Below are 19,528 nucleotides of genomic sequence, written 5' to 3'. Positions count from 1 at the left end.
GCATATACGACACTCATCGGTGAAGAGAATGTGATGCCAATACTGAGCGGTCCTTTAGGCATGTCGTTGGACTCATCTGTACCGCACTGAATGGTGTCATGGTTGCAAAGATGGACCTCACCATGGACGTCCGGAATGGAGTTGCGCATCATGCAGCCTATTGTGCACAGTTTGAATCGTAACACGACGTCCTGTGGCTGCACGAAAAGCTTTATTCAACAAGGTTGGCCATGCGGGATAGCCGTGCGGTCTTAGGTGTCTTGTCACGGCTCGCGCGGCTGCTCCCGTCGGAGGTTCGAGTAAAAAAAAATGGTTCAAATGGCTCTGAGCACTATGGGACTTAACATCTGAGGTCATCAGTTCCCTAGAACTTAGAACTACTTAAACCTAACTAACCTAAGGACATCACACACATCCATGCCCGAGGCAGGATTCGAACCTGCGACCGTAGCAGTCCCGCGGTTCCGGACTGAAGTGCCTAGAACCGCTCGCCCACCGTGGCCGGCGGAGGTTCTAGTCCTTCCTCGGGCATGAGTGTGTGTGTGTGATCCTTAGTGTAAGTTAGTTTAAGTTGGATTAAGTAGTGCTTAAGCCGAGGGACTGATGACCTCAGGAGTTCGGTCTCATAGTCCTTACCACAAATTTCCAATTTTTCCAATATGGTAGCGTTGCTGTCAGGTTTCCTCCGAGCCATAATCCGTAGGTAACGGTCCACTGCGGTAGTAGCCCTTGGGCGCCCTGAGCGAGGCATGGCATCGACAGTTCCTGCCTCTCTGTATCTCCTCCATGGCCGAACAACAGCGCTTTGGTTCACTCCGAGATGCCTGGACACTTCCCGTATTTAGAGCCCTCTCTGGCACAAACTAACAACGCGGACACGATCGAACCGCGGTATTGACCGTCTAGGCACTTTTGAACTACAGACAACATGAGCTGTATACGTCCTTCATGGTGGAATGACTAGAGCTGATGAGCTGTCTGGCCCCCTCCTTCTAATAGGCGCTGCCCATGCATGGTTGTTTACATCTTCGGGTGGTCTTGTAACATCTCTGAACAATCAAAGTGATTGTGTCTGTGATACTGTATCCACTGTCAACGCCTATCTTCAGTTCTGGGAACCAGGATGATGCAAAACTTTTTTTGGTGTTTGTAAATAAAGCGTCAACTAGATCTGTGGAACGTATATTTATGGACTTTTAAGGTAGGTATAATGTATGTTTCCATAAACGGATAAACTGAGATACCTTCCCGCCATAAAAATCTTTTGAACTGTTTATTGCCAATCGAAATCTATCAACGTGGCTGAAGGTCTGTGAAGAGCGTTTACAACAATAAAAATATCTCACTGTCACAGTCCACATACGAGTGCTGGTCCTTCCCACCCAGCCGCACGGCTACCCAGCCATAGAGAAAACGGAAACGCATCAATCTCTGTCACCAAGCGTGGATGAATTCAGACTCTACTTCCCTTGAAGACAAGTTGTGTGAAGGATGTCCGAAAATGTGGTCACTGGGTGGCGTTCTCCGTTGTGTTCTGCGTACCCTTCTTCTTCTTTATTTTGGGTATGGAGCGGTTCTATTCGCTTCAGTGCGGAACCGCGCTGCCCTTAAGGTCGTAGGTTCGAATCCTGCCTCGGGAATGGATGTGTGTGATGTCCTTAGGTTAGTTAGGTTTAAGTAGTTCTAAGCCTAGGGGACTGATGACCTCAGATGTTAAGTTCCATAGTGCTCAGAGCCATTTGAACCATTTGTGTGGAGCTGTGAATTGGACGCCTGTAATTCGCTAGGTCTCAATGGCTTTCATTTCGATCTTACGTACTTTTGGTTTTATGTAGTGTAAATACAGGCAGTTATTTTTTGTGGCACACGTTTTTGCTTATACTTGTTCCCCTGAGAGTGCAATCATTAAATTTTGTTTTTGTTTTTAACATTTGACCTGACATATTTTTTTTACTAAGCAGTATTGACATTACTCAGGGTTATCGTATACATTAATGATGTCAATAGCTGGTATATTTGACAACAATTTATTGCAAATTTTGTTATATTAGAGCTTATAAAAGAGACCCACTTCTGTAAATTCCAGCTTTCATCAGACCAATCTGCTTGCCGGTTACACCTGAGATGAGACAAGCGACGTTCATCGGGAAGAATCTTGTTGTGGCTGGATGGGGTACAACCGAATACGGTAAGCCTCTCTGTGTGTGAACTGCTGTGAAAAATGTATTGTCAATAACGAAACAATATCATTGTGTAAGATCTTCTTCTTAATCTTGACACTGTTATTTTGGGGTGGTTAAGATAACCATAACTCTAAATATTGTTCCTTGACTGAAACAATAACGAAAGAACATGTAGTATTGTGGATTTCAAGATTAGCAACAACTATTGTCAACCTCGCTGTATCTCTTCCCTTCCTCATTTTCCCACTGATACTACAATTAAGAGTAAAGTGGACCTCATAATACATTGCTAAATTACTGTTTGTCAAGATGTGGCAACGTGTACGTTTTTCTAGTCAGATGAGTAAGGCTCAGTTCTCTAAATTCATGAAGAGAATTTTAAGTGCAATGATAGTAGTAGTTTTAAAGCTTCTTGTTGATAATTGACGCTCTCCTAGTTTGAAAATTCCAAGTGTCCAATCAGCTTGAAGAGCTCTCTTATATAATGAAAATCATTGTGTTTATGATGCTAATAGACTTCTGGGCTGTGAATCAATGAAAAATAATCCGTCACAATTCTTATTAAGTATATGTTCCATAGATAATTTAATATAATAATTTTGATCTACACTCTTGGAAATGGAAAAAAGAACACATTGACACCGGTGTGTCAGACCCACCATACTTGCTCCGGACACTGCGAGAGGGCTGTACAAGCAATGATCACACGCACGGCACAGCGGACACACCAGGAACCGCGGTGTTGGCCGTCGAATGGCGCTAGCCGCGCAGCATTTGTGCACCGCCGCCGTCAGTGTCAGCCAGTTTGCCGTGGCATACGGAGCTCCATCGCAGTCTTTAACACTGGTAGCATGCCGCGACAGCGTGGACGTGAACCGTATGTGCAGTTGACGGACATTGAGCGAGGGCGTATAGTGAGCATGCGGGAGGCCGGGTGGACGTACCGCCGAATTGCTCAACACGTGGGGCGTGAGGTCTCCACAGTACATCGATGTTGTCGCCAGTGGTCGGCGGAAGGTGCACGTGCCCGTCGACCTGGGACCGGACCGCAGCGACGCACGGATGTACGCCAAGACCGTAGGATCCTACACAGTGCCGTAGGGGACCGCAACGCCACTTCCCAGCAAATTAGGGACACTGTTGCTCCTGGGGTATCGGCGAGGACCATTCGCAACCGTCTCCATGAAGCTGGGCTACGGTCCCGCACACCGTTAGGCCGTCTTCCGCTCACGCCCCAACATCGTGCAGCCCGCCTCCAGTGGTGTCGCGACAGGCGTGAATGGAGGGACGAATGGAGACGTGTCGTCTTCAGCGATGAGAGTCGCTTCTGCCTTGGTGCCAATGATGGTCGTATGCGTGTTTGGCGCCGTGCAGGTGAGCGCCACAATCAGGACTGCATACGACCGAGGCACACAGGGCCAACACCCGGCATCATGGTGTGGGGAGCGATCTCCTACACTGGCCGTACACCACTGGTGATCGTCGAGGGGACACTGAATAGTGCACGGTACATCCAAACCGTCATCGAACCCATCGTTCTACCATTCCTAGACCGGCAAGGGAACTTGCTGTTCCAGCAGGACAATGCACGTCCGCATGTATCCCGTGCCACCCAACGTGCTCTAGAAGGTGTAAGTCAACTACCCTGGCCAGCAAGATCTCCGGATCTGTCCCCCATTGAGCATGTTTGGGACTGGATGAAGCGTCGTCTCACGCGGTCTGCACGTCCAGCACGAACGCTGGTCCAACTGAGGCGCCAGGTGGAAATGGCATGGCAAGCCGTTCCACAGGGCTACATCCAGCATCTCTACGATCGTCTCCATGGGAGAATAGCAGCCTGCATTGCTGCGAAAGGTGGATATACACTGTACTAGTGCCGACATTGTGCATGCTCTGTTGCCTGTGTCTATGTGCCTGTGGTTCTGTCAGTGTGATCATGTGATGTATCTGACCCCAGGAATGTGTCAATAAAGTTTCCCCTTCCTGGGACAATGAATTCACGGTGTTCTTATTTCAACTTCCAGGAGTGTAGAACGTGTCTTTTGTTGAAAAGTATCTTATATTCTTTGAAAGTACGGCATGGTTACATGGTAGCTCTTTACTGTTAGGATAATTCTTCTTATAGGCAATATTACTTCTGATCAATAATTTGTACAGCATAAAATGAGTCACAAGAAGATTTGATCTGTCTTTAAAATTATTTGTATTTTCGGACATTTTCAGCGCTTTACAATTCTGAACCAAAACTAGATTATGTAAACATCAGTGAAGACCATTTCTCCATTTGCTGTTACATTTCTTCTCTCTCCCATAACATGAAAGATAAAACCTGAAATAAGAGATTCAATTTGTTCACATTCTATATGTCTGTTGTCAGCTGTTATCTGCATTTGGTGCTCTTTAGCTACTCTTCATGTGGCGTGAATAGTTCCTGCTTAGACTGTTATAAGGTACTGGAAATCTGTAAAGCCAATTAGGAGATCTGATATTCAATTGTCAAGATCTGTACACATTTACCAATTTTTAAACATATCAGTATAGCCATTTCGTGACCTCACATACAGGTCTACTACGTAAAATGATGAAATTTAATATGTACTTGCCGCGCAGGGTAGCCACACGGTCTCGGGCGCCTTGCCATGGTTTGCGCGGCTGACCCCGTCGGAGGTTGGTTGGTTGGTTTGGGGGATTAAAGGGACCAGACTGCTACGGTCATTGGTCCCTTGTTCCAAGACTTGAAAACACCAACACAGAGTAAAAACGAAAAATGGAAAAGATGACAGACGACACAGGACAAGAGAAACTGAGACAAAGACCAGACAAAACGAATTAAAAGCACACAGAGTGAGACGGTGATTGGCCGACCATAGAGAAAAAAAAGGAAAAGCCAACCACCGAGAAACATATTAAAAACTCAGTCTAAAACCGTAGGCCAAAGGCCAGAATCAACACTAAATAAAAATAAACACTTAGAGCAAATGATAAAAGCCCCTGCCCGAATAAAACGCAAAACTAAGCCTGTCATGGCAGTGTCATCTTGTAAAAGGGCAGGGAGCGTATCAGGCAGCGCAAATGTCTGCCAGACCACAGCTAAAAGGGGGCAGGCCAACAAAATGTGGGCCACTGTCAAAGCCGCCCCGCATCGACATAGAGGAGGGTCCTCCCGGCGCAGTAAGTAACTGTGAGTCAGCCGGGAGTGGTCAATGCGGAGACGACAAAGGACAACTGAGTCTCTGCGATTGCCTCGCATGGATGATGGCCATTCAGTCGTCGTCTCCTTGATGGCATGGAGTTTATTGGGTGCGCCATTCAGCGTCTCATAGCGCAAAAACTTTGCGGCGTAAGAAGGCTCGCAAATCAGTCTCCGAGAGGCCAATGTCCAGAGATGGTTTACTGGTGGCCACTTTCGCCAGGCGGTCAACATTTTCATTGCCGGGTATCCCGACATGGCCGGGGGTCCACACAAAGACCACAGAGCGGCCGCAACGGGCAAGAAGAGTATGCAGGGACGCCTGGATAGCCATCACCAGACGAGAACGAGGGAAAAACTGGTCGAGAGCTCGCAAACCGCTCAGGGAATCGCTACAGATAACGAAGGACTCACCTGAGCAGGAGCGGATATACTCTAGAGCACGAAAGATGGCGACCAGCTAAGCAGTGTAAACGCTGCAGCCAGCCAGCAATGAACGTTGTTCGGAATGGTCCCTTAGAGTGAGAGCATAACCAACCCGACCAGCAACCATCGAACCGTCAGTGTATACAACGCCAGAGCCCTGATACGTGGCTAGCATGGAATAAAAGCGGCGGCGGAAGGCCTCTGGATGGACTGAGTCCTTCGGGCCCTGTGCCAAGTCGAGCCGAAGGCAAGGGCTAGGAACACACCATGGGGGTGTACGCCCTGGGGCCCGGAAAGGAGGTGGAACAGGGAAAACCCGAAGCCCGGAGAGAAGCTCTTTGACACGGACCGCGATCGTACAACCTGACCGGGGCCGACGTTCTGGCAGACGGACGACCGATTGTGGGAACAGAAGACGATAATTTGGATGCCCGGGCAAGCTAAAAACATGGGCAGCATAAGCGGCCAGTAAATGTTGGCGCCGCAACCGCAGTGGAGGGATACCTGCCTCCACGAGTATGCTGTCCACAGGGCTGGTCCAGAAGGCACCAGTGGCAAGTCGTATCCCGCTGTGTAGGATTGGATCCAGCACCTCCAACGCAAATGGGGATGCTGAGCCATAAGCCAGACTCCCATAATCCAGACGGGACTGGATTAACGCCTGGTAGAGCCGTAAGAGGGTAGATCGGTCGGAGCCACAGCTGGTGTGGCTCAGGCATCACAGAGCATTTAGATGCCGCCAACATGTCTGTTTAAGCTGCCGAATATGAGGCAGCCAAGTCAACCGGGCATCAAAAACAACTCCCAAAAACCTATGTGTCTCCACCACAGCAAGAAGTTCTCGGGCAAGATAAAGCCGCGGCTCAGGGTGGACTGTTCGGCGCTGGCAGAAATGCAAAACGCAGGTCTTGGCAGCCGAAAACTGGAAACCATGCGCTACAGCCCAAGACTGCGCCTTGCGGATAGGGCCCTGCAGCTGACGTTCAGCAGCTGCAATGCCAATGGACCTATAGTAGAGGCAGAAGTCGTCAGCATACAGGGAAGCGGAGACAGAATTTCCCACCGCTGCAGCGAGCCCGTTTATTGCAACTAGAAACAGGCAGACACTGAGGACAGATCCATGTGGTACCCCATTCTCCTGGACTCGGGAGGAAGTATATGAGGCCGCGACCTGCACGCGGAAGGTTCGATGCGACAGAAAATTTCGGATGAAAATCGGCAGTGGACCCCAAAGACCCCATCCATGAAGCGTAGAAAGGATGTGATGACGCCATATCGTATCGTACGCCTTCCGCATGTCGAAAAGGACAGCGACCAGATGCTGACGGCGGGCAAAGGCAGTACGGACGGCTGACTCCAGGCTCACCAGATTGTCGGCGGCGGAGCGGCCTTTATGAAACACACCCTGAGACGGAGCCAGAAGGCCCCAAGACTCCAGTACCCAATTCAACCGCCAGCTCACCATCCGTTCAAGCAACTTGCAAAGAACGTTGGTGAGGCTAATGGGACGGTAGCTGTCCATCTCTAAAGCGTTCTTGCCAGGTTTCATTGCGACGGAAACTCACCCTCGACCCAAATACGGTTGTAAAGGTCGAGGAGCCGTCGCTGGCAGTCCACTGAAAGGTGTTTCAGCATCTGACAGTTGATGCAATCTGGCGCAGGAGCGGTATCAGGACAAGCGGCGAGGGCACTGTGAAATTCCCACTCACTGAATGGAACATTGTAGGATTCAGGATGGTGGGTGCGAAAAGAAAGGCGCCGACGTTCCATCCGCTCTTTAATGGAGCGGAAGGCCAGTGGGTAATTGGAAGAAGCGGAACTCAGAGCAAAATGCTCTGCCAAGCTGTTAGCAATGTCGTCGGAGTCTGTACAAACTGCTCCATTGAGTAAGAGCGCAGGAACGCTGACAGGGGTCCGATAGCCGTAGAGGCGTCGGATCTTGCCCCAGACCTGCGATGGAGAGACATGGAGGCCAATGGTGGACACATACTGCTCCCAGGACTCCTGCTTGCGTTGGCGGATAAGGTGGCGGGCCCGCGCACGCAGCCGTTTGAAGGTGATGTGGTGTTCAATGGAGGGATGTCGCTTGTGACGCTGCAGCGCCCGCCGGCGATCTTTAATCGCCTCAGCGATCTCAGGGGACCACCAAGGCACAGTCCTCCGCCGAGGGGACCCAGAAGAACGCGGAATGGAAAATTCTGTGGCAGTAACGATGCCGGTGGGGACTGAGTGAACCACCGCATCAATGGCGTCATTAGAGAGAAGTTCAACAGCGGCAATGGAGGAGAACAAGTCCCAGTCAGCTTTATTCATAGCCCATCTGCTAGGGCGCCAAGAAGAGTGACGCTGTGGCAGTGACAGAAAGATCGGAAAGTGGTCACTACCACACAGGTCGTCATGTACTCTCCATTGGACAGAAAGTAAGAGGCTAGGGCTGCAGATCGAAAGGTCGATGGCGGAGTACGTGCCATGCACCATGCTGAAGTGGGTGACGGCACCATCATTTAAAATTGAAAGATCTAACTGTGGCAATAAATGCTCAATGGTGGCGCCTCGACCTGTTGCCACTGACCCACCCCACAGAGGATAATGGGCGTTGAAGTCGCCCAAAACAAGAAAGATGGCGGCAATTGGGCTATCAGCGCAGCCAGGACATGCTGCACGACATTACCATCTGGTGGAAGATAAAGACTGCAGATGGTAACAGCCTGTGGCATCCACACCCGAACAGCTACAGCCTCCAAAGGTGTTCGTAGAGGGACAGACTCGCTGTGCAGAGAGTGAAGTACATAGATGTAGACACCACCAGACACCCTTTCATAAGCTGCCCGGTTCTTATAATAACCCTGATAGCCACGGAGGGCAGGGGTTTTCATTGCTGGAAACCAAGTTTCCTGAAGAGCAATGCAGAAGAAAGGGTGAAGGCTGATCAGTTGCCGGAGCTCAGCTAGATGGTGGAAGAAACCGCTGCAGTTCCACTGGAGGATGATATTGTCCATGGCTGAGAAAGGCGTGAAGGGACTGGGAAGGCAATTTACGCCACTTGTTCACTCGCTGCCACCGATTCAGTACCCGTGCGAATGACATCCATGGCGTCTGAGGGACTGGCGAGATCCAGGTCTTCAGCAGACACCAGAATCTCGACCTTGTCCTCAGACACTGAGCTTGTAGGAAGCGGTGGGACGGGTGCCACCGCAATGTTGGGATTCTTGGGTACCTTTTTCTTTTTCAGCTTATCTCGCTGTGCCTTTGGTGCAGGCTGGGAGGGCCTCACTGGGTCAGTGTCAGGGACGGACGACGACCGTGAGGCTCTACGACCAGGGACCGGTGGTTGTTTGAGCCACTTGCGGGTGTCCGCTTTTGTACCGGTCAGAACTTGTGAAGGGTGGTCCCAAGGGACCCCTTCCTGGCGAGAGGAGCCGAAGAAGACTTACGCTTCTCCAGCTGGGAAGGGGGAACTGATGTCCCCGATGGTTGGGGGGGTGTTGCTCCTGATGTAGATGGAGCAGGACCAACAGGGAGTGAAGTGCCCCCTACCATCAAGGGGGCAGGAGTGGTCCTCTGGCTCTGAGGACTGACGGTTTGTGGTGCAGCAATGGGAACTGTAGCAGGAGTGACAGTGGCGACATAAGTGGACGTCATGCGTACTGGATGCAGTCATTCAAACTTACGCTTAGCCTCAGTGTCGGTCAGCCTATCTAGGGTCTTGTATTCCATTATTTTCCGCTCCTTCTGGAGAATCTTACAGTACGGCGAGCAAGGGGGATGGTGCTCCCCGCAGTTGACACAGATGGGAGGCGGGGCACATGGAGTATCAGGATGGGATGATCGACCGCAATCGCGACAGATGAGGGTGGAAGCACAGCGAGAAGACATATGGCCGAACTTCCAACACTTGAAGTACCGCGTTGGGGGAGGGATATATGGCTTGACATTACCACGGTACACCATCACCTTGACCTTCTCAGGTAACGTGTCACCCTCGAAGGCCAAGATGAAGGCACCGGGGCAACTTGGTGATCCCTCGGACCCCGGTAGACGCGCTGGACGAAATGGACACCTCGTCGCTCTAAGTTGGCGCGCCGCTCGTCATCGGACTGTAAAAGAAGATCTCTGTGAAAAATAATGCTCTGGACCATATATAAGCTTTTATGTGGGGTCATAGTAACAGAAACATCCCTCAGCTTCGTACAAGCGAGCAAGGCTCGTGACTGGGCTGAGGATTTTGTTTTTATTAAGACTGCCCCTGATCGCATTTTGGACAAGCCCTCCACCTCCCCAAACTTGTCCTCTAAATGTTCTACAAAGAACTGAGGCTTCACAGACACAAAGGATTCCCCATCAGCTCTGGTACAGACGAGATACCGGGGCGAATACCTTTTACTGTCTGTCATAGCCTTTCGTTCCTCCCATGGTGTGGCCAGGGAGGGGAACGATTTGGGGTCATACACATTAGCCTTAAAGTGAGCTTTGGAACGCTTAGAGGCTGCTGATGGCTGGCCACCAGCAAGAGAAGATGTGCCACGCTTCATTGCGTGTCATCCACCCTGATGCCACCTACTCTGACCAAGGGCCCTCCCCACGGGCGCCACCCAGCCACAGCAAAGGCCACCTGGCAGGATGGCCATTGCCGGGAGTCCTGATGCCCCAGGGAGATGGGCATCTACTCCTTGGCATACGTGGGGAGTTAACTGCGCAGGCATCAGTAGAGCGATCCCTGTGTTGTCAGGGGGCTACAACAAACAGGGTACATGGCAGCCCCACCACAACGGACTGGCTACCGTGCTGGATTTCAGGTGACGTGTAGTCCATGGTCACCGTCAGTGCAGAAAGTGGCCCTGCACATTGCTTGGCAGAAACTGCACGCAGGAACGTATCCATGCCCAAGGGATGGAGAGCGGGCAGGACTGCAATGCAACGACGAATAAGCTGGCGAAAGTTCTCAATGCAAAATGGACACAATGCACCAAGTATGGCGCCCTTCCCCAATTGGCTCGCTCTTCGGAAGAATTTAGAAAGATGGAGGTCAAACCCGGGAGGGGACCATCACATAAGGCCGAAACGTTTGCGACTCCTTTTAGTCGCCTCTTACGACAGGCAGGAATACCGTGGGCCTATTCTTACCCCCGAACCCGCAGGGGGATCCGTCGGAGGTTCGAGCCCTGTCTCGGGCAAGGGTGTACGTGTTGTCCTTAGCGTGAGTTAGTTAAAGTTAGATTAAGTAGTGTGTATGCCTAGGGACCGATGACCTAAGCAGTTTGGTCCCCTAGGAACTTACCACAAATTTCCAAAATTTTAATATATACTTAAGCGATGCTGACAGAATGCAGCGTTATCTACCTATCTATGGCGTTACTACAACGTTATTGTGGGAATTCTTTTCGTTAACACGCCTCTCACGCGGTAATTTTCTGAGCCAGGACCACTACATCTCATTAATGTGGCTCTTCAGTCGTGCTCACAAAGCTGAGTGCACTCTGTTCTAGTCCCATTATCAGGAAAAATTCTTCGCAGTACTGGGAATCAAACGTCTGCCTGCCACTTAGGTTCTGGTGTCCACTGAGTCGACTCATGAACACCGTTTAGAAATTAGCGTACTCACTTAATATATATTTTCAGCTTTCGTTAATACAACATTTTCATTTCATGATGTTTGGCAGACATTGTCGTTTAATTATTTGTTTTCACTAGGTCTGAAGGCACTTGGGTAGTAAAACCAAAGATCTGGAAAAACTTTTTCATAACAAAGCAGTGTCATAAAGGAAGTGAAGCACATATGATAACATGGATGTTTTCTTATGAAGGGCTATTCGGGCACTAAGACTTTTTGTATTTCTCTCTAAGCTTAGTTACTTGTATTTGCTCTGTCTATCTTACGTTTATGTAATAGTTGCAATGGCGGCGAAGCTTAGTGCTTGTATTTTATGCAACATAACATGTCGATGTCGCATAGAACCACTACTTTTCATGTAACGGGTAGATTTTCTGAGTAAGTTAGTGCTTCAGTGTACACATTATTATCTGGAATCGCTTCTCCTAAGACAGAAAATGCCACTGAAATATCTAAGGAGATCGTAAAACCTACCATTTTAGGTTACGTGCAAACTCAGTCAGAAAGAACAATGCTGTGGTTTGGCTATGTAGGAGCATTTCATTTCATACTTGGAATCCTAGGTATGATTTATACTGCAGAAACTAGTCTGTCTGTCCTAGTCTGTTTCTGACAAAACCGTAAGTAATACATGGATTTTCTAATCACTTTGTGGCTGAAGGTTACTTCCTAAATGCTTCCACTGTATGTTTTATGTTATGTTGTTACTGCTGCTCATGATAAGAGGTGTTCTTCATACATCTGAATGGACACAAAAAATTAGTTCAGGAGACAAGACAAATAAATATGTTAACCAGTTTCTGGCATATTTTTCTGGTACTACTAAGCATCATCATGATCCATAAATCTTCTACAAAGACTGATTTCATCTGAACTTAGTCTCGTACAAAATTCAGTTCCTTGCAGTTTTGTGTAGTTCTTCCTGGAACATTGCTCTCTTTAAATCTATCAATATAACACATCTGTTACTACATCTGTTTTTTTTTTATCTTCTGCTTTCCTTTCAATGACAATTTCTGATATTTTCTGGAGATAGTTTTTCTTTAGAATACATCCAATAGATTTTGTTTTTGTTTCTGATTTACTTCAGGAGAGCTTTTGTTTTTATTTCGAAAACTTCCGTGTTCTCTCTACTTGTTCAAGTTCCTCCATTCTTCTCCAGAGCCAGATTTCAAAGCTTTATAGGTATTTCACGTCTTACTTCTGTAATGTGTATTTCTTTGTGCCATCTGTAACTACATTCCAAATAATGTATTTAATGTCTACTTCTACATCTATGCAAACAACTGTGAAGTGTGTGACAGCGGGTATTTCCAATTGTTCCGCCTATTAATGTTTCTTACCTGTCTATTCACGTTTGGAGGACATAAAGGATGAGTGCTTACAAGCCTCTGTGCATGCTGTGATTGCCTGACGTTGTCTTTGCCGTGACTCACTGATATTATTGTGAAGAGATATTAACGTTTTGCATTTCACCTGTTCACAATTGTACATTTCTGTACATTTAAAGTAAGATAATAATCTTTGCACCTCATTAAAATATTAGGAAGACTTGCTATAGTGCTTGAAACATTCTCAACCATTGTGTTGGGTAATGTTGTTGGAACTGCATGATATTTATGTGATGCAGCTGTTCGTCATATTCATGTGTCATCTGGTAGAAATACTGTGCAGTTTCTACAAAACTATCCAGTACAACACTGGAGAATCTTTGAAATTGTTACTGTGTGGTGAAAGCCTTGAGCAGAACATCTGTTTGGAAACTTGTGCTGAGTTTTCCAAACAATATTTCATTTTAGGTCATCTACTAAACGTCCTGTTTTACTATTGATATTGTCTGCCACGCCATTAAGAGAAAAAAAGAGCAGCAAGGCTCCCAACACACTGCCTGGAGCACACTTCAAGTTAAAGTCTACATCTGTCGGTGACTCATCATCAGAGATAACATTCTGCATCCTCTTCACCAAGAAAACCTTATTCCAGCCCCAATTTTCCTTTGGAACCCCATATCGACATCTACATACATACACTGAAGGCAGCCAAATAGGGCTTAGCGTATCTGGTACCGCATATCTACATCTATATAAATACTCCCCATGCCATTATACGGTGCGTCGCGGAGGATATCTTGTACCATTACTAGTCATTCCCTTTTCTATTCCACCCGCAAATGGTGCGAGAGAATAAGGCTGTCGGTATGTTTTCTTACAAGCCGTAATTTCTCTTACCCAGTTTTCACAGTGTTAATGGTTGGTTGGTTGGTTTGGGGAAGGAGACCAGACAGCGTGGTCATCGGTCTCATCGGATTAGGGAAGGATTGGGAAGGAAGTCGGCCGTGCCCTTTCAGAGGAACCATCCCGGCATTTGCCTGGAGTGATTTAGGGAAAACACGGAAAACCTAAATCAGGATGGCCGGACGCGGGATTGAACCGTCGTCCTCCCGAATGCGAGTCCAGTGTCTAACCACTGCGCCACCCCGCTCGGTCAGTGTTAATGCAACATGTATTAGGTGGCTATAAAATCATGCTAGTGTCGTTTGTAAATGAGGGCACTGTAAATTTTCAAATAGCATGTTGCACAAAGAACGCAGTCTTTCGTCCAAGGACTCAACTGAGATCACAGAACATTTCTGTGTGATGATGATGGAACCTACCAGTTACAAATCTAGCAGAATGCATCTCAGTTGCTTCGATTTCTTCCTGTAATCTGACTTCGAGAAGCCCAAACACTCAAGCAATACTCGAGAATGGGCCACACAAGTGTTCTATACTCTATCTCCTTTCTGAAAATTCTCCCAATAAAGCAAAGCGTCTACTCATCTTCTCTACTATTGTTCTTATGTGCTTGTTCCATTTCATATCGCTTTGCGACATTACGCTTAGGTATTTAAATGGCGTGACGTGACTTCCAAGCAAACTCCACTAATACTGTAGTCGAACATTACAAGATTAATTTTCCTGCTCATCCGGATTAGCTTACATTTTTGTACATTTAAAACAATATGCCATCTGTCACACCCAAAGAATCGTGCTGTAGCTTCCAACGGTCAGTAGACAACAACACTTTACTTTACACTGCAGTGTCATTAGCGAACGATCACGGATTGCTGCTCACTCTATCCGTCAGGCTGGTCCCGTTGCATTTGCCTGGGGCAATCTCGATGGTGTTGTTGTTACTGACGAACACACGCGTCCAGGAAAATGTACTATGTTTTTTTTTCTTAAGTCTTCGAACCATTCACATATCGAGGAACCTACTTCGTATGCTCCGATCTTCGTTGATAGTCTACAGCGGGGCGCTGTACCAGTGCTTTCTGGAAATGTAGCAGTTTGGAAACTCCTTGTTTCCCTTCATTTCTGGTTCACAGGATGTTATGTGAGAAAAGATCAAGCTGGAATATGCTCTCTGAAACCGTGCCGATTTGTGAAAAGAATTTTTCTGTCTCTAGGACATTTATTGTACGCCTGATTATTGGTTAAAAAGCGCGTGTTTGGGGTTTGCAGGTGACTCGAGCCCAGTGAAGCTGTACGTCGGGGTGCCAGTGGTGGACGAGCAGACCTGCCAGCAGCGGTACTCGCGCTGGAACCGGCGCATCGTGCCGTCGCAGATGTGCGCCGGCGGCAGGGAGGGCAAGGACTCGTGCTCCGGCGACAGCGGCGGCCCGCTCATGGCCGTCGAGGGCCGGCCGCCCAGGGCTGTCCTCGTCGGCGTCGTCTCGTTCGGCCCCCGCGAGTGCGGCATGGAGGGCTACCCCGGAGTCTACACCCGCGTCTCGTCCTTCCTCACCTGGATACTCGACACCATTCGGCCTTAACGTCAAGCACACATCATACACCGCACCGCACTATATCACTATCACCTGACCATTATTCGACTGCGTGCCTGCAGGTGAAACACATGAAATCTCAGATACTAATATGCACATTAATATGACGACTATCAGCGATATTACACCTTTTGTTATGTTAACTCAAAGCAGGATCTGTTCTCATGCCATTCCGCACAATCATTTTTAAGATACTGTTTTAAAAGTCACAAAATTGACAACTAATTATCATTAATGGAGAATATGAAATACATTAGTGTTGCGTGATCTACATGCATGGAATGGACTGAGGTACTGATTATGACGACTAGTAGGTCCAGTAATTTTTAATAAAATCGATTCTGTGAATAGTAGAATCTGCTAAAGGAATACGAATGCCAACTGAAAATCGCCAGAACTAGAAAGGGTTATTCTTGAAAAGCATGTGATTCATTTCAGATTAAGTGAAACTGTAGTACTGATAACAACTGGTGTATCATCTGACACAATATACCATTCTACTTAGTAACAAAATAAGTTACCCTCCATTCCCATACCTTTCATGGTCAACTTTCAACGATTAAACTTGAAACCTCCCCACAGAAAAATTTATGAATTACTGTGCTGGTAAACCCCTTACGTTATTTGATTTTCAAACAGCTGAGCAAAACTGAATGTACTCAGACATTTCTCTCTTTACTTATTCCGATCATCACTAAACTGACACACAATATATTTAGCGCAACGCAATCTGACTTTCAATAAACCCTACAAAAGAATGGCCGTGACTAACATTAACCTATACCTTTCATGAATCACTTACCTCACAAAAATCTTCGTTACTCGACCTACTGCAATACAGCGAGCGCCAATACTGCCAGCTAGATAAAGGATTCTAATTACTGAAGGCACTAACTACTGATAGGCATAGTTAGCAAATGAAAGATTTTGATAGAGAACAAACAATGTATTTACTTTAATAGTGTTCAAAAATCATAATATGTATACCAGTTCATGACATCCAGTCTTACAACTTTCGTTTTTCTGACGGTCACACGCCCAGATCGTCCGCTCTCAAAACTCTCCCATGTCTCTTCCCACATCCACCACTGCTGGCGGCTCACCTCCATCTGTGCAACACTACGCGCTGTTCACATCCAACTGCCCAACACTAGAATAGCGAATATTCCAACAATGCCAACCAGCCACAGACTGCACACTGCACAGCCAGTGATTCTAATACAGAGCGCTACGTGACGTTACCAACATAAAAAGCTAAACAGACAAACTTCATCGACATATTTTCACTCAGATTAATTATATTACCAGAAACAGGATTGCTTCGAACATATTCTTGTTGAAACTTGCCCGCGAAAGGCAAAGGTCCCGAGTTCGAGTCTCGGTCGGGCACACAGTTTTAATCTGCCAGGAAGTTTCATATCAGCGCACACTCCGCTGCAGAGTGAAAATCTCATTCTGGAAATATTCTTGTTCCCAGAGAAGACAATTATTTGGAACACTTAATATATTTATGCATTTTATGTATTTTTATTTTACTTTATTTTTACAATTCCAGAACATAAATTCTGTTATCGTTTTCTATGATAATGTTTGGTAGTTGCAGATATGGACGTTTTCAAACACAGAAAGTCATCTCAAACAATGAAACCATGCTGTATAATAAGACAATTTTACCAACTGTAATTTATTTTGTTGTCTTTGTATCATTATTTATAGACTGTTATCTTCGTTACTCATAATTTATAAATAAATATTTTAAAATATTTCTTGTTTCATTGCTGAGCATTTCTTCCCAGGAACTTCAGTTCTTTCTAATGCACAAGGAAACTTGATCACACGAAAGCCAGTGTTACCGGTACATAGAATGTAGGCTTTGATGCCTAGTATATTTTCATTGTGAGCGTAATTTACGATTATTAGACTTTTGCTACAGTTGCAGTATACTATTGCCTCAGAGGTTGTCTTCTGATATGGGAAAAATTATCAGTGTGTGACTTGTCATGTGGCTCACGTATAACTGTCACCCACCTCTTGTTGGACAGCCCAGTTTTAGCTGCTCTGCTGGCGGAGGGTACCTTGAGTACCTCTATCGGTTCTCCCTTCTATTCCAGTCTCGTATTGTTCGTGGAAAGAAGGATTATCGGTATGCCTCTGTGTGGGCTCTAATCTCTCTGATTTTATCCTCATGGTCTCTTCGCGAGATATACGTAGGAGGGAGCAATATACTGCTTGACTCTTCGGTGAAGGTATGTTCTCGAAACTTTGACAAAAGCCCGTACCGAGCTACTGAGCGTCTCTCCTGCAGAGTCTTCCACTGGAGTTTATCTATCATCTCCGTAACGCTTTCGCGATTACTAAATGATCCTGTAACGAAGCGCGCTGCTCTCCGTTGGATCTTCTCTATATCTTCTATCAACCCTATCTGGTACGGATCCCACACTGCTGAGCAGTATTCAAGCAGTGGGCGAACAAGCGTACTGTAACCTACTTCCTTTGTTTTCGGATTGCATTTCCTTAGGATTCTTCCAATGAATCTCAGTCTGGCATCTGCTTTACCGACGATCAACGTTATATGATCATTCAATTTTAAATCACTCCTAATGCGTACTCCCAGATAATTTATGGTATTAACTGCTTCCAGTTGCTGACCTGCTATTTTGTAGCTAAATGATAAAGGATCTATCTTTCTGTGTATTCTCAGCACATTACACTTGTCTACATTGAGATTCAATTGCCATTCCCTGCACCATGCGTCAATTCGCTGTAGATCCTCTTGCATTTCAGTACAATTTTCCATTGTTACAACCTCTCGATATACCACAGCATCATCCGCAAAAAGCTTCAGTGAACTTCCGATGTCATCCACCAGGTCATTTATGAAAATTGTGAATAGCAACGGTCCTATGACACACCCCTGCGGCACACCTGAAATCACTCTTACTTCGGAAGTCTTCTCTCCATTGAGAATGACATGCTGCGTCCTGTTATCTAGGAGCTCCTCAATCCAATCACACAATTGGTCTGATAGTCCATATGGGCTTACTTTGTTCATTAAATGACTGTGGGGAACTGTATCGAACGCCTTGCGGAAGTCAAGAAACACGGCATCTACCTGTGAACCCGTGTCTATGGCCCTCTGAGTCTCGTGGACGAATAGCGCGAGCTGGGTTTCACATGACCGTCTTTTTCGAAACCCATGCTGATTCCTACAGAGTAGATTTCTAGTCTCCAGAAAAGTCATTATACTCGAACACAATACGTGTTCCAAACTTCTACAACTGATCGACGTTAGAGATATAGGTCTATAGTTCTGCACATCTGTTCGACGTCCCTTCTTGAAAACGGGGATGACCTGTGCCCTTTTCCAATCCTTTGGAACGCTACGCTCTTCTAGATACCTACGGTACACCGCTGCAAGAAGGGGGGCAAGTTCCTTCGCGTACTCTGTGTAAAATTGAACTGGTATCCCATCAGGTCCAGAGGCCTTTCCTCTTTTGAGCGATTTTAATTGTTTCTCTATCCCAAAGTCGTCTATTTCGATATCTACCATTTTGTCATGTGTGTGACAATCTAGAGAAGGAACTACAGTGCAATCTTCCTCTGTGAAACAACTTTGGAAAAAGACTCTGCCTACAGTACTGGGCGACAATGCCTCAATGGCCGTTTTAGTGTAACTCTTTATTCGTGAGGTTTTTTTTTATCATACCATCCCATGTTGGATGTCTGGCCTTCTCTCCCAGGCCTCCAACCTCCCTCCCTGTTACCTCTTTGTCACTCTTGCTTTGTATTTTGTTTGATTTGTTGTTCTTTTTTTCCTTATGTGTGTTCTTCTTCCCTTGTCTTTTATTCTGGCGATTTTAGTATGTTCCAGAGTGGCTAGATCATCCTTTTTATCCTTGTGATCAGCCAGCCCAAGCGATCTGATATATGATTGTAATACCTTCCTCTATCTTTCCTTTTAGTGTACGTTTTCCCTTTGGTTTGCTTCTTTCATTTTCTGTTTCGGTGAGCTTCTCCTTTAGTTTTATGCCCTTTACTTCCCCAACTCCTTTGTTTTTAATTGTTTCACCTTGAGGCTTGTTTGCTGGAGGAAAAAGGGACTGATGATCCTGTAGTTTGGTCCATTTATACCCCAAACCGACCAACATACCAAGCGTCCAATTAATAAAACTATCTATTTGGCACAAGAGTTCGAAGCCTGGGTTATTGTTTAAAATGTTTTTACACTTTTTTAAAGTTTTCTTGGGATTACCTACGGCATTGAAGAGTTCACTAGAATAATTTTATTCATT

General features: G+C 46.6%; 1 protein-coding gene across 1 annotated transcript in view; it reads left to right on the top strand.

Annotated features, from left to right (window-relative positions):
* Window positions 1-16,904, top strand: part of LOC126161677 (serine protease easter-like) — a 77,489-nt gene extending 60,585 nt beyond the window's left edge. The window contains exons 6-7 of the mRNA XM_049917686.1: window positions 2,087-2,188; window positions 14,914-16,904. Coding sequence (XP_049773643.1) covers window positions 2,087-2,188; window positions 14,914-15,224 — 413 coding nt within the window. The 3' untranslated portion in view covers window positions 15,225-16,904. The remainder of the gene's footprint in view (window positions 1-2,086; window positions 2,189-14,913) is intronic.
* Window positions 16,905-19,528: the final 2,624 nt, after the last annotated feature.

This window comes from Schistocerca cancellata, chromosome 1 (genome assembly GCF_023864275.1).
Source record: "Schistocerca cancellata isolate TAMUIC-IGC-003103 chromosome 1, iqSchCanc2.1, whole genome shotgun sequence".
NCBI classification, from domain to species: domain Eukaryota; kingdom Metazoa; phylum Arthropoda; class Insecta; order Orthoptera; family Acrididae; genus Schistocerca; species Schistocerca cancellata.
Note: the sequence above shows the minus strand (reverse complement) of the source record. Positions and strands in the feature narration are given on the sequence as shown.